The 15552-nt window shown below is 46.0% G+C and overlaps 1 protein-coding gene across 11 annotated transcripts in view; it reads right to left on the bottom strand.

The window, feature by feature from the left end:
* Fgfr2 (fibroblast growth factor receptor 2) overlaps positions 1-15552 on the bottom strand; it is a 125091-nt gene that overhangs the window by 22531 nt on the left and 87008 nt on the right. For all 11 annotated transcript variants that reach the window (XM_045145108.1, XM_045145066.1, XM_004659282.2 and 8 more), the window contains 2 exons: positions 3387-3538; positions 302-423 (listed from right to left, as the gene is read on the bottom strand). In XM_045145108.1, the coding sequence (XP_045001043.1) occupies positions 302-423; positions 3387-3538 (274 nt within the window). The remainder of the gene's footprint in view (positions 1-301; positions 424-3386; positions 3539-15552) is intronic.

Here is a 15552-nt window from a genome sequence, read left to right as displayed (position 1 = left end):
TGACATACTCACACCTCTCTAAACCCACAAGTGGACGGCTTCTTCCCAAGCCCGTGTGAAGAGTGAGAGAGCAACTTGACCTGGTTAGGAGTCTCCGGCTGGCGAGCACACTGGTCTTGCTTTCTCCAAGTACACACGGCTCAGGATCAACACTCTGCCCAAGATGCCGACTTATCCTGAAAACCTCTCCACCCCTACGTCAACTATGTGCTCTCTGACCCCCTGCCACGCCACCACAGAGTTCACATGTCTCCGACGGAACATTCTAGATAAGATCTTCTATCTCCCATCCCCCACTCACCCTTCAACATCTTCACAGCCACAGTGACAGCTTCCTTGGGCTTGTCTTTGTCAATGCCCACTGCTTCTGCCATGACCACTTGCCCGAAGCAACCTTCCCCCAGAGGTTTGCCCAGCGTCAGCCTAAGTGTGTAAATAGGGGATTAGTGCAAGGCACCTAGCGGAGGGGCACAGGGAGGGAAATTCCAGAACTAAATATAAAAATCATTCAGTGGCTTGCAAAAGCAGAGTGTATTTATCATATGGAACCAATGAGACTTAGGGTCCACACGCGCTGCAGTATTTTCTTAGTGACGTTTTAGAGAATGTCAATTACTGTTAGAACAGCTATTAAATTTCCCATTTGTCCTCTCGATTTATTTTCTTTATGGAAGAAATCCTTGCGAGCAAGGTGGTCAGCCTCCCCGTGTGCCAACAAGGACCTTCTGATCTTAGCCCAATTAAATATTTGTTATTTAGAATGTCTCAAAGAAAAATGTTAAGGCTGGTCTTATTTTCTGTAAAGTGGCAGCTTTAAAAACAGTATTACTCAAATACCAGTGGATTTTATGGCTATCCTGCTTGCCAAGCTACTTACCATGAATCTGAAACAAATTTCAAAGAAACTCTAGAAACATGAGCAGACTATTTTCTGACATGTTTCAGAAATCCTTATGACTACCCAAAATTAACAATGAAGAAAAATGTAAAAAGAACACCCCAAATTACACGTTTAAGCTTAGAAGTTCTATACATGTCACATAAGCAGTCATATATTGTCTTGAATCGTCCAGAATGGACAAGTCTCTGGCATACTTATGAATGAAGATTTTTTAACGTAAGCTCAGCACAGCAAAACACTAAGCTGCCACTAGTAAACAGCATTTACAGTAAGAACACATAGTTTGCAAAGGTTCAGAGGAAAAAAAAAATGAGGGCAGTGTGTGCTATGCTGAGGTCATCCCCTTTCCATCCAGAACTAAAATTAAATTTAACATCTTGGCAGAAAATAAACATTTGCGTTGGAAAAATGGCTAATTTATGTCCTACTGCCCTGCTACTACAAGGATAACAATCCTCTCTTTGTATAACTTCTGCCTCCAATCTAATAAACTGCTTCTAAATAGCCTTCATTCATTGGAAATCCACTCCACCTACGTTGTGCAAAACTGTGTTTGGAAATGCATAGCGCTCAGATTTTCCACACTTGGGGTACCCCGGGTGGAAGCTGGCAGCCCAGCACATACAGGCTCCTACTGTTGACTGCGCTGTCACAGGTGGCAAAAAGTCCACACTCAACATATGATTGCAACTCCCCAGTTCAGTCCCGAATACCTAGGAATGTGCATAGGAACCCAGCTATTTATATAATCACACATAGCTCGGGGGCTGGCAGGGATCGCCAGAAACACCCCCCGTTTCTCTCTCCACTTTTGCAGGCAAAGAAACCATTCTTTGTGCTTTCTCTGGTACCTCTTCAGAAAAGGTCCCATAAATGTGTTCTGAATGAACGAATGAACAACTGAATGATGAAACTTTGCACCGTAGTTCACAAGTGAACTGGAGATGACTTCCATTAGCATCAGCTGAATGCTGCCTAAACCATTACTCAGCTCTAGCTTATGGTAACAGTTAGGATTTCTAGATCAGTAAACAAGTCACGTGAATCCAGTGCTATGTGTGGAGTGGGTGACCACTCTCTCTTCCAACCAGAACTTGCCATATCTAGACTCTGGAAGAGCTTATCTTCATGTTTCCAAATCTGTGTGTATTTACAAGATGTGTGTGTTAAACCCATAATCTCATGGAGATAGTGACCATGAGCAAATTGAGAACTTTTTTCAAATTATTGTATTTAGTTATTTGAGAGACAGAGAGGCAGACAAAGAGAGAGAAAGAGAATGTGCATGCTAGGGCTAGCCACTGCAAACAAATTGAAAAAAAAAAAAAACCACCCTCCAGACACATGTGCCATCTTGTGCCTCTGGCTTTATGTGGGCCTTTGGCTTTGCAGGCAAGCAAGCACCTTAACCTCTAAGCCATCTCTCCAGCCCTAGTTGAGAACTTTTGCCAGTGCATTTGATGCAGAAAGACTGAGCATCCCCACATTCCATTATTCTCAAGCCCTTTGGGCTTCTAACACAAAGGATCTTGGACAGATCTGCCAGCTCTTCAGGAGGTACGGTTGGAGTTGGTTACTACCTTGAGGGCACGGCCTAGCCACCTCCCCCCCCCAACCACCACTGGCTCTCTGGCTCACGCTCTCTCTCTCTCTCTCTCTCTCTCTCTCTCTCTCTCAGCACATCATTCTGCTGAGGGTTGCAATGCTGATGACCCTTGACTTGAGTGAAAGGGAGGGATTCCCACACAAAGAATTGTGCTCCGCCTCGGGAGGCATGTGCCATGACTTTCATTTTACAGGAATGAAGTTCAGACAACCAAATGAGTCACCTCACGTTGTCTAGCCACTGGCTGGCACAGCCAGGATTCAAACCCAGCCCAACAGTAGCCCCAAAGTACATGGATTGGTTTGAATCAGTCAAAGAGACACACAGCTTCCAGGGATGCCTTAGTCAAGGCCTGGATGCCAACCCTGTAGCTATCCATCAACCAATAAGATGCCAGAAGTCAGGTGCCATATTTGAAGATTTAAACCCAATACTGCATTAATGAACATTAAAAACAGCAATATTGGGTAAAGATAATGTATGTTCTGCAACTAAGCTCTCCATATAAATAAACTACAGAACAGCCAAGTTCTCCTCACCAGAAGTTGGAATGTCCAATCTATTTTAGAGATTGGATGACACTTTTATTCCATTTGACTAGGTTTGAATTGTCTAGCAACTTAAAAAAAAAAAATGATAAGCAGATGCCATCTTGTTTAGGAGGCCAGCCAGGACTTTGTAGCTCTGCTTTAATAAAGGAGTTAATAATAATTTTTTTTTTAAAAATGCACACTTTTCCAGGAGTTGGTTATTTGGAAAAGCAATCTCACTCCTGTTGACGCAAGTCAAAAGCAAGACCTTTGCAGATAAAGGTCATGAAGAGAAAATGTCAATCCAATATTCCCACTGATACCCAAGTTTCCATGGAGAAGTACTCACTTATCTCGTGGGAACTCCCATTTTGGGTCCTCTGGCAGTTCGTACTCTGAGACCCCCGCCAGCATTGGGGTGTCTGCTGTGGAGGACAGACGCGTCGTTATCCTCACCAGTGGGGTGTTGGAATTCATGGAGGAGCTGGACTCAGCCGAAACCTGTATACAAGATGCAAAGACCCACATGTAATCCTGGCCCCACCTGAGAAGGCCGAAAGTGAGCCGGGGCCCAGCCAGAATATCCATCCTTAGCAAGACAGGAGGAGAGAAACAGACAAAACTGTGAGCCTCAATGGAAAACCACAAGGTCCTGTGTCCTTTACCCTCTCATCTAGGCCATGCTGGATTTCACCTAAGCTATATGTTCCTAAGACATGAATTTCAAATGAAAATTCTTACGGGGGCTGGAGAGATGGTTTAGCAGTTAAGTGCTTGCCTTTGAAGCCTAAGGACCCTGGTTCGAGGCTCAATTCCCCAGGACCCAAATAAGCCAGATGCACAAGGTGGCACATGCATCTGGAATCCGTTTGCAGTAGCTTGAGCCCCTGGTGTGCCCATTATCACTCACTCACTCTCTCTTTCGCTATCGCTGTCAAATAAATAAATAAAATTTTTTAAAAATTTTATAGAACTTTGATCAAAATATGCCTTCTTTCCATCTTAGTTCTTCAGGAAGACACTACAGAGTGTGAAAACAGACCCCAATGGCTTCATCGTTGCCTTTTGGCCTGCACTGGATTCAGAGCTAAAGATGGCCAAACTCCTATTAGCCCTGTTCAGACCACGGATCCATGCTGGGCTGATGAAATTCCCAAACACTAAACACTAGGGATGTTCCCAAGTGGCAGGGTGCTTGCCTTGCTGTGCAAGACCCTGGGTTCAATTTTCTTTTCTTTTCAAAAAATATATTTTTATTTACTTGAGAGCGAGAAAGAGGCAGAGAGAGAGAAGGGTGGGGGACAGAAAGAATGGGAATGCTAGGGCCTCCAACTGCTGCAAATGAACTCCAGACGCATGTGCCACCTTGTGCATCTAGCTTTCATGGGTACTGGGGAATTGAACTTGGGTCCTTTGGCTTTATAAACAAGCACCTTAATCACTAAGCCGTGTCTCTAGCCCTGGGATCCATTTTCAGCACCACAAAACAAATAAACAAAACACATCAGTAGGAGGTTTACAAAGATTTAGAAAAGGGACTCCTGCCACATTGCCTGTCTCCAGAAATACAAAAGCAGGAAAAAGTTCTAAGCTCTGTATTCAAAGGAAGATTCAAGCCTGGGCACTGGGGGTCATGCTCAGTTTCTCCCTAGTCCTTCTGGAAACTTGTTGGCACCCATTCTGCATGACGCAACCCTCTTGCCACCTGCGGTGCACCGGGCATGTGAGGTGGAGAGAGAGGGGGGCAAACACACCTCTATTCCGAACCTCACGGAAGGCTCCTGTCCTGTCTGGCTGCATACAGAGCGTCACTGAGTTCTTTTCTCATTTGTCCTTATCCATTTCAGCCTGTGTCCGAGCTGATAACTATTTCTTACACACTGTCATCATCACTGTCATTGTCCCCACACCCCCTGGCTGGTTCCATGAGGGAAAACTCATGCAGAGCCACATTAAGGCCACATGACTCCAGACCCAGGATCAGGCTTTCTCCCATGGCAGTTGCAATGTGAGCTCAAACATTAACCATCCAAGCCATACAACAATCCACCTTGGTTTCTGTCACTTGCATGGGAGACAGAATCCCCAGCTTAGGACACAAACACCTTTGCAATCCAGCTGGCAAAGACAGAGAATTAAACTCAGTAGGTTTTGTAAGCAAGAAACTTAGCTGTGATAAAATTTCTCAAGGTGGGTCTTGGGCTCTTCCCCACAAGGACATGCACTCCTCCCCAGACCATCTGCGGTGGTTTGAATAGATGGCCCCCAATATATTCAGTTTTTTATTTGTTTGTGGTTTGCATCTGCAGCCACCAGGCTGGAGGCGCTGTCACTGGGCGGTCCTTAAGGTGTGATGGTGGGTTTCAGATTTCAATCTAAAGATATGCAAAGTGTGCCTAGCTGGAGTTCCTGAAGTGTGCTGTGGCTTTTAGCTTTAGACTTGAGCTTTTCTCCCTCCCCCCTCCCTCTCTCTCCCTCTCTCTCTCTCTCTCCCTCCCCCCCCCCCTCTCTCTCTCTCGGTTTGGTCCTGTGAAGGCAGGCCAACTTCTTCTGCATTATGGAACTTCCCCTGGGTTTGTGAGCTTCAATAAATATCCCTTCCTCCATAACTGTGCCCAGTCTGGAAGTTCATCTCAGCGAACCTGAAGCTGTCTGCTACACTGTCCTACTGAGAAAGTCCTGCCGTCAATCATCCTAGTTCCTCTTAATGCAGACTAGACACTGAAGGTGTCCAAGAGTAAACTGGAGACAGAATGAGGATAGGAAATGGCTTTATGTATTAAGACCAACAGAAGTTTGAAGTCATCCTCAACTCAGTAAGTTTGAAGCCAACCTGGTCTACATGAGATACTACTTTAAAAACAAAGTTGCCGGGGGCATGGTGGCGCACAAGGATAGGAGGATCACTATGAGTCTGAGGCCACCCAAGATTCCAGGTCAGCCTGGGCTTGAGTGAAACACTACCTAAAAAAAAAAAAAAATTAAAATCCAGAAGTTGGTCATTTTAACATGTAATTCCAATTATCACTTAAAATTTGTGTTGGTATTTTTCAAGTGTTCCGCATATACTTAGGGCAAGGAGGAACTCTTCTTCAATTTTACTACTCAGAGGTACAAGCAGCATTTATTCACTGTGGCAAAATGAAAATTAATTTTTAAAGAAGAGGGGATACTAGGGAAGTCGTCCAGTGAACAACGTGTTTGCTGCACATGTATGAGGACCTGAATTTGGATCCCCAGCAGCCACAGAATGGCCACGAGTGTGGCACCTGCCTGCAATCCCAGTACCAGGAGGCAGAGACAGGAAGATTGCCAGTGCTTTCTGATGAGCTGGTCAAACTGGTGAGTCTCGGGTTCAGTGATAGATCTTGTCTCAAAAAAAAAAAAAAGGTAGAAAGTGACTAAGACACCTGATACTGATCTCTGATACACACACACATGCACACAACACATACAGATGTATGTATACACACACACACACACTCAAAGAAAGGAAATTTGGCTATGGAAATGGCTCAGCAATTAAAGGTTCTGGCTTACAAAGCCTACTGGCTAGAGAATTCTCCAGCACCCATATAAAGCCAGCCACGACGTAGAGCTGACATCTATGATCCTAATGTGCACAGGACAACGGGAGGCAGAGCAGGAGAATTCAAAGCTCGCAGGACAGCTAGTCTGCCATTGGCTGGCAACCTGACAGGTTGTCGGGAGGGGCTCTCAAGAGACCCTGTCTCAAAGAACACACAACACACACACACAAACACTTGCCCTCTCCTCTACACACACACACTTAACATTTGTCCTCTCCTCTATACACACACGTGCACATGCATACATATACACGATTTCTTAAAAAAGAAAAAGGAGGACCAAAGTGTTGATAATTTTGTGACGGAGCATCTCACACACCCAAGGGTCCACATGGCAAAAGCAAGTGGCGGAAGCCCGTGGGAGAACGTGTGAGCTCCTCGAGAACCCATTCTTCTCTCCATTAAAGTCACCATGTAGCAGCAGCCTGGGGACCGCACAGGGTGAATTCCTCGTCCCTGTCAAAGTCCACGTGGTGGCCAGCATTGCCATAGCCTCCTGTTCAGGATGCACCGGAAGCTCTCAGATAACATGCAGATTTCCAATTTCCACTGACCCCCAAAACATCATGAGCTTCATCACAGGGAAGAGGCTCAGAAGATTCTGGAATGGGTTTGGCCCTAGGTGCTTCCTTGAGTCTACCCTACTTGACTCATTCTGCGTCAGAATCATGGGTCAGGTGGGCAAAACGTTAGCAGTGGTTAAAAAAGAAAAGAAAAAGATCATCCTGGAAGTCTTTCCACATGAACAGGCAAAATCCACTGAAGATCAGAGGCAAGAAGTCCAGCCAGACAAGTAAAAGTAGGCTTATCAGAGAGACAAGACATGCCCCAAATAGCCAAGGTCCAAGAGAGGCTATAGCCAGGACGCTGTTTGCAGAGACACCAGCATGGTCCCTCACCTCCAGACCCCTAGATCCAGAACCTGCTGTCAGGGTGCGTGGTGTGCTAGGGTCAGTGGAGGAGGGTGAATGGGAAACCACCAGAACCTCAAAGCTGGGAGACGTTAATGTCCAGAAAGCAGATGCTTCCTTCTCTCCTCCCAGACTGCTACCGCTGGCCTCAGGGAGGCTTCTGGCATTCTATGCAGAGAAAGCAGCTCTCCCACAGGCACTGACAAGGCACTAAGAACCTAGCGGTGATCGTCTTTGGGCAGAGATCAAGACCTGGGGAAGAAGGTAGAAGACACGTCTCATTCACGGACTTGCTGCGTCAGTTAGATTTTATTCCCACGGATGTGTATTTATACTTTTGGAATACTCACTTTCTATTTTATGTTTTTAAAAAATATTTTAATATCAAAAATATTTATTTTGATGAAAAAAATATTTATTTTATTATTAAAACCGGATGCACAAGGTGGGGCATGCATCTGGAGTTCGTTTGCAGTAGCTAGAGGCCCTGGCAGGCCCATTCTCTGTCTCGAATAAATAAAATATTAAAAATTATATTATTTATTTGAGAAAGGATGAGGAAGGGAGACAGAGAGAGGAAGGGGGAGAGAGAGAAAGAGCGGGAAAAAGTATGAGCAAGCCAGGGTCTCTTGCCGCATCTGGCTTCACGTGGATACTGGGGAATCAAGCACTGGGCTGATAGGTTTTGCAAGCAAGCAGCTTTAACCACGGAACCATCTTCAGTCCAAGAATCACTTTCTTCAACAAAAATACTGTTTGGTGTAATAAGGGTGTGAATACAGGAAAACGCAAGGTTATGCCTGAACCAGACGGGCTTCTAACAGCAGCGGAAGCAGCACAGCACCTGTCTTCATGGCCATCACGAGCCAACAGGCTGTCTTGTGGGGTCCTGGTACCTTCAAGGTGGGTGCTCCCGTCACTGTCCGGGGCCAAGAAATCTTAGTTGTCGCCCTCAGTCAGAAGAGACTGTGTTCTGACCAACTGCGTGGAGGCGTTTCTGCCCAACTACACCTCCGCTCCACCACACACTAAGGGTGGGCATCACAAAGGCTTCCTTCCTTCCTGAGCCCAGGCTTCCTACCTGTTGAGCGGCAGGAGGACGAGGTCTCAGGCTCGCAGAGTGAACTGAGAAGAAACTGAAGTCACCGCCAGGTTAAGGGCTTACTGCTGAGCTGGGCCCGAGCTCGGGGGAGGGAGGGGCACTGCCGCATCTGATTTATAAGATGAAACCCACCGCTGCCAGCCCAGATGGCCTCAGGCTCCATCAAACCACAAAGAAAGAGTCCAGGTGTCAGAGGACAGTCCCCAAGGCATAAGGAGGGAAGGTGGGAAAAGTCCTAGGAGATACCTGGGATGCTGGGGCCACCTCAGACGGGAAAACTTTAACATCTAGTTTGATGTCCACTGTGCTGTGTTGAACCTCTGCCAGGGAATGGGCACCCACAACCTCGTGCCAAAGGTCGCGTGTAGAGGAGCACCACCCCCCAACCACCCAAAGAGCACCTCCACAAGATTTTAATGTGAATGCTTTCAAAATGGAAAACCAAAAAAAAAAAAGAAAAAAAAAACAAACAAAAAAACTAAAATAACATGGAAAACCTTGACAGACTTTGCTGTCGTCATTGCCATTAAAATATGAAACTGTGTTTACTTGTGGGAACTTTACTCAGATGAATTGTAGAGATTCTGATTAAATATCCAAGTCTGGAAAATACTTTTGTTAAACACACACACACATACGCACACAAAGCAGGGTAGGGTGTAAGAGACTACCAAAAAGTATCTGAAAATACAGAATTCGGCTGCTGTCTGCAGAGAAATATCTTAATTCTACCTCCATGCCTTTTTACTATGCTTTTAAAATCCCCTCCGGGACTGTAAAATACAAATGGCTTTCCCGTCGCTCCCTCTTTTCTGAAAGAGAGCCGGTGTGGAGAGCCTGGCTGATTCCCAACTGAAGGCCCCCAAGGGACCCAATGTTCTGGGACCCTTTCCTCCAAATCAAGGCTCTAGTGCCCACCTTGGAAATCTTTCTCCTCAGCACCATTAGATTATTACTCTTTTTTTTTTTTTCTTTTTCTCTCTTAAAAAAAAAAAAATCACAACTTTCCCTTACAGATAGTCTTGCAATTCCTAGCCTGGAAACTTCAATTCTGGAGGCTCCTTTTGAACTAACTTAAAACTTTTCCCATGTGTGAAAAGTGAGTTACTTATAAACAATAAATGCTAACACTCTAGTAAACTGTTTCCCCACCCACCCAAATCTTGGCAGCTATAAAAAAAAAAAAAGCGCCATGTACATCCACAGCCTCCAATTTGGCTTCCTTACTTTCTGGAATCTCTTCACCACGTGCCATAAATCAACCTTTGAACTAAATGTGCTTTTTGTGTATTTCCACAGTACATATGGGGGATTAAGTGAGGAAGTGGGCTTTTTTTTTTTTCTTTTCTTTTTAAAGGGCCACCAAGAAACTGTGGTATCTCTTCATTCCCTGTTACATTTAACATCTTGAGGGTACCTCACAGAAAAGATGTGGGGTGAGTGAGTCATATGTGTGCGTTCCTGATGACTACACATACCCTTGGATCACAACTTTCTAGAAGCATCCCCTGACTCCTGGATGACAGTAGAAAGGCCAAGGACCCTGGACTTCTGTCCCAAGCCTTGCCAGCCAAACAGAAGGCTTACAGCATGCCAGTGGAGGGGGGAAATGCTTCAAGGGGCTCCTGAGGATGGAGTCACCCCCACCATGACCAAAATGTAGGCAATTAGGCTCAACAGCTTGTCAGACACTCAGGCTCCCACTTAACAAGCCTCTGCCTCCCCCACATGTGTGAGTAACTTGTCAGAGGAGTGACACACCGTCCCGGGCAGCCTGGTTCTACTTTAGAAGATTTGATCAGCCCAAGTCCCAGGCAAAGTCAAACTGGCGTGTCTTTCAGAGGCTGAGAGAAAAATAAATAAATAGATAAAACAGGCCACTTTAGGGGTTCGTGGGGGGGGGGTGAGGCATCCCCACAAAAGGGCAGACTCTAGTTAGGTCATTGGTGACTATCTACTTGCCCAAGCACTTTCTATGATCAGTACAACACTGGATCAACAACACTTACTGAGAATATTCCAGATCATAGGTTCTCAGTCACTATGGAGTAAGCAAGTTAGAACCTCCTTTTGCAGAGTTTGGTATAGTGAAGGACCATAAAAAAGTAGGCCTGAGGGGCTGGAGAGATGGCTTAGTGGTTAAGCGCTTGCCTGTGAAGCCTAAGGATCCCGGTTCAAGGCTCGATTCCCCAGGACCCACGTACGCCAGATGCACAAGGGGACACATGTATCTGGAGTTCGTTTGCATTGGCTGGAGGCCCTGATGCACCCATTCTCTCTCTCTCCCTCTCTCTCTCTCTCTGCCTGTTGCTCACAAATAAATAAATAAAATAAACAAAAAAAATTTTAGAAAAAGTAGGCCTGAGAACTGGCCTCCTATCTGCATTCCCACAACCACTTGCCTCAAAGGTATCATTATAGATGCCTTGACAGGTTATGTTGGTTTTTATGCTATCTGCATGAAAAGAAGGAGAGCCAGAGGTTGAGAACAAATACTCCAGGGGCCCCTTTGACTACGGGAGCCAGGGAGGGCATGGATTCAACTGCCGTCAGGCAGCCAAGGCCCGATCCTGCCCTACAGAAGCCTGTAGCTCCGCAAAAGGAACTGACACCGTTAAACCGACTCAACAAGCCCAGAACCGTCCAGGAAAGGCATCCTCTGTATCTCCTCTGTCTCCATGTCTCAGCCGACAATGGGATTTGTGGAAAAAAAATCACAGAAAACAAAGCCCTCCCTTCAACTCCCAAGATATGTATAAGTCATATCCCAATGGACACTCACTGCTCAGCACCTCACAAGATACCCTCCTCTGGGTTGGCTGCTGCTGGTCCCATTTAACACACTAGATACCCAAGGAGTAGTGGCAGATAAGCAGGTGCCTACAGGACCTGGTCTTGACTGGGCGGGGGGTGGGGGAAAGAAGGAATGCCCTATTATATAGGGACATGCCACAGGCTACCTGTATAGCTCCACCAAAAAGCTGCTTCTCTTCCCCAAGAATCAAAACACCTAAAGGTCCTGAGTTCCATCATTAGAACCCATATAAAGATGCTGCCACTACAGCTTGCATCTGCAATCCCAGCAGCAGAGAAGCTCGCTGGCCAGTGAGAGATCCTGTCTAAAAACAGGTAGTGGGCTAGAGAAATGTCTTAGCTGTTAATGCACTTGCCTGCAAAGCCAAGGGACCCAGGTTCAATTCCCTAGGACCCATGTAAGCCCAGAAGTCTGAGGCAGGAGAATCATAATGAATATAAGGCTACATAGTGAAATCCTATCTCAAAAAAAGCGGGGGCTAGAGAGATGGCTTAGCGGTTAAGCTCTTGCTAGTGAAGCCTAAGGATGCTGGTTCGAGGCTCGTTTCTTCTGGACCCATGTAAGCCAGATGCACAAGGAGGTGCATACGTCTGGAGTTTGTTTGCAGTGGCTGGAGGCCCTGGTGCACTCATTCCCTCTCTCTTTCTCTTTCAAATAAATAAAATAAAACAAAATAAACAGGTTATTTCCTGAAGATGACTCAAAAAGGTACAAACTAGCCAACAATTCACCATCTAAAAAGAGAGTGATGCTGGGTGAGGTGGAGAGGAGGGGACACGCCGGGGACAGGGGTAGAGTCAGGGCCAAGAAGATGCAACGTAAACTCTACCACGCGCGCGCTGCAGGCTACCAATGTCACACGCAGGAGCCTGGGCCGCTGCAGCATTGTGGTGGTTTGATTCAGGTGTCCCCCATAAACTTAGGTGTTCTGAATGCTAGGTTTCCAGCTGATGGAGATTTGGGAATTAATGCCTCCTGGAGGGAGTGTATTGTTGGGGGCGGGCTGATGGGTATTAAAGCCAGTTTTCCCTTGCCACTGTTTGGCACACCCTCCTGTTGCTGTAGCCAGGGGGTGATGTCCACCCTCTGCTCATGCCATCGTTTTCCCCTGCCATCATGGAGCTTCCCCTCAAGCCTGTAAGCCAAAATAAATCTCTTTTTCCCAGAAGCTGCTCTTGGTTGGGTGATTTCTACCAGCAATGCGAACCGGACTGCAACAAGCATAAAGCCTGGTTTGCACATGGGTGGGTGTGCCCTTGTCCTCCAGACACCTGACTGAGGAAGAGCCAGCGTGTCACCAGGTAAAGGCACGCTTGGCATCCCAGTGGCATTCACTCTGTCATTACCCTCTCTGCAGGCTTTTGTGAGGCTTTTTCTTTCAGACACAGCCCTCTCTTACCCAGATAGCTGATAGGCATCTCCTCCTCCCCTACGGGCTGAGCTTAGGGAGGAAAAGAACCAGCAACACCTCCTATTTTACATCTATGAGGAGCTGAGATGTCTAACAGCCCCCAAGTCAATTAATGTCCCAGAGATTATTGATCTAGAGGGTCCAGTCCTTGCCCACTTTTCTCATACCACTTGACCCCGTTGAAACATTTCAAATAAAGACCCCTTTTTAGGCAATGGCAAATGTGACAGCTTTGTCTCACATATAACTGTCTGAATTCTTTTTCCTTCGATAGTGCAGGGGAATGGAATCCGCAGCCTTGCTAGGTGACTACTGAATTATAGCCCCAGCCGAAGGAACCTAGTTTAGGCCGTGTACTTGGTAAATTACAATGATGAAAGAAAGAATATGGAAAGTAAAAGAGAGAAGGGAAGGAAATGAGGAAGGAACTATAGTTTTCCCTTCGCTTATGGAGCTAATATTGAGAAAAATAGCAAACTCCAGGACAGCCTGGACTAGAGTAAACCTACCTTGAAAAGAAAAAGAGAGAGAGAGAGAGAGAGAAAACACTGGGCTGGAAAGATGGCTTAGCAGTTAAGTGCCTGCCTGTGAAGCCTAAGGACCCCGGTTCAAGGCTTGATTCCCCAGGACCCATGTTAGTCAGATGCACAAGGGGGCGCACACGTCTGGAATTCATCTGCCGTGGCTGGAAGCCCTGGCGCACTCATTCTCTCTCTCTCTCTGCCTCTTTCTCTGTCTGTCGCTCTCAAATAAATAAATAAAAATAAACCAAAAAAAGTTTAAAAAAAAGAGAGAGAACATTGTAAGACAGTTTCAAAAACATTTTTTTTTTAAAGATGAAATAGGGTTTGGAGAGATGGCTCAGAGAATAAAGGTGTCTGCTTGCAAAGCCAGATGGCCTGGGTTAGATTCCACAGTACCCATGGAAAGCCAGATACACATAGTGGTGCATGCATCTCAGGAAGCACTGGCACACGCGTGTGCGTGCACACACACATTCATTCTCTTTCTCTCTGTCTCTGTCAAATAAATGAAAATTTTAAAAGGGGCTGGAGATATGGCTTAGCGGCTAAGGCATTTGCCTGCAAAGCCAAAGGATCTTGGTTCAATTCCCTAGGACCCATGTAAGCCAGATGCACAAGGGGGTGCATGCATCTGGAGTTCATTTGCAGTGGCTGGAGGTCCTTGGCAAGCCCATCCTCTCTCTCCCTCTTTCTGCCTCTTTCCCTTTCAAATAAATAAATAACAATGTTAAAAAAATTTTTAAAGATGATTAAATAATTATGGGACAATGGCTTAGCTAAACCAAATTACAGGTTTCATATTTTCTACTATTAGAAAAGCAAACAGCAAAGATGGGAATAACACTTCTTTTATTTAAACTTCCTGTGCCAGATTCCCAATGTGGCGTCTATAACTGGCCCAGAGGTAACCTGTGAGCAGAGAGGCCGGGAGAGGGGTGGTTGACCAGGTAAGAGTCACTGTAGGATTTAATTCTTTCAGAAACTGGCCAGGCAACCGGCTCCAACAGTGCTTCTCTGGCCCCACAAATGACAGTGGTATCACTCCGGGTAACCACATTTTGGGGAGCCAGAACAAGCCTGCTGGGCCTCCCTCTCGCCCATGCTCTTAGCACACACTGGTCACTGGCCTCCACTTGACATGCACTCCAGAGTCTATCCTCAGCCTCCTCAAAGAAAAGACCTGCCAGAAATGTGGTTCCAAGGAAGAGAACAAGGGCCCATTCAGCCTGGAGTGTGCATCTGCTTGAGGACGGCTCGACGTGTGCTCAAACTGCTGCTGCCAGCTGGATCCCAATCATTCCCAGCGACTCATCCACACAAAGGGCATTGCTACCTGCAGTCCCAGGAGAGGCAGAGCTGGGATGAACGCAAACATTCACAAAGTGCTTTGTACAATTCCCTGTGGTGGGGGCGGGGGGCGCACGTAAAATGCTGAGTCACAGTCCCATCCATGCTCCAGTGACTAAAAAGCTCTGGAGGGAAGGTGGGGGAGGGGAGGGACAACAGACTGGTGAACCTGCAGTTTTGACAAATGCCTTGAACTTCCACTGTAATACACACAGAAACGGGGCCTGTGGGCTGGTCATTAAACTTGCTATTTCAAATACAATACTACTAATACTTTATGGAAACCAAGTTCCAAATCCTGTCATAAAGACTGTGTTTTCATACACCTGCCCCTTACAGTGGTATCAACAAATAAGGACGACCTTGGGTGGGGCGTGGGGCTTGGTTTATGGCACAGCCAAAGTTCTATCTTGTTCCATCTCCCCCCAAAATCAATCAGGAGGTACATCCAAGCAAAGTAGCTACCACAAACCAAGCTCAAAAAACCACCAGCAATCCTCTACCTATTCCATATAAAATCCTCTCCCTATTCCATATAAAATCCTCTCCCTATTCCATAAAAAATCCTCTACCTATTCCATATAAAATCCTCTACCTATTCCATATAAAATCCTCTACCTATTCCATATTAAAATCCTCTACCTATTCCATATTAAAATCCTCTACCTATTCCATATTAAAATCCTCTGCCTATTCCCTATAAAATCCTCTACCTATTCCATATAAAATCCTCTGCCTATTCCCTATAAAATCCTCTACCTATTCCCTATAAAATCCTCTACCTATTCCACATTAAAATCCTCTACCTATTCCAT

The sequence above is a fragment of the Jaculus jaculus genome, chromosome 1 (genome assembly GCF_020740685.1).
Source record: "Jaculus jaculus isolate mJacJac1 chromosome 1, mJacJac1.mat.Y.cur, whole genome shotgun sequence".
In the NCBI taxonomy this organism is placed as follows: Eukaryota; Metazoa; Chordata; class Mammalia; order Rodentia; family Dipodidae; genus Jaculus; species Jaculus jaculus.
Note: the sequence above shows the minus strand (reverse complement) of the source record. Positions and strands in the feature narration are given on the sequence as shown.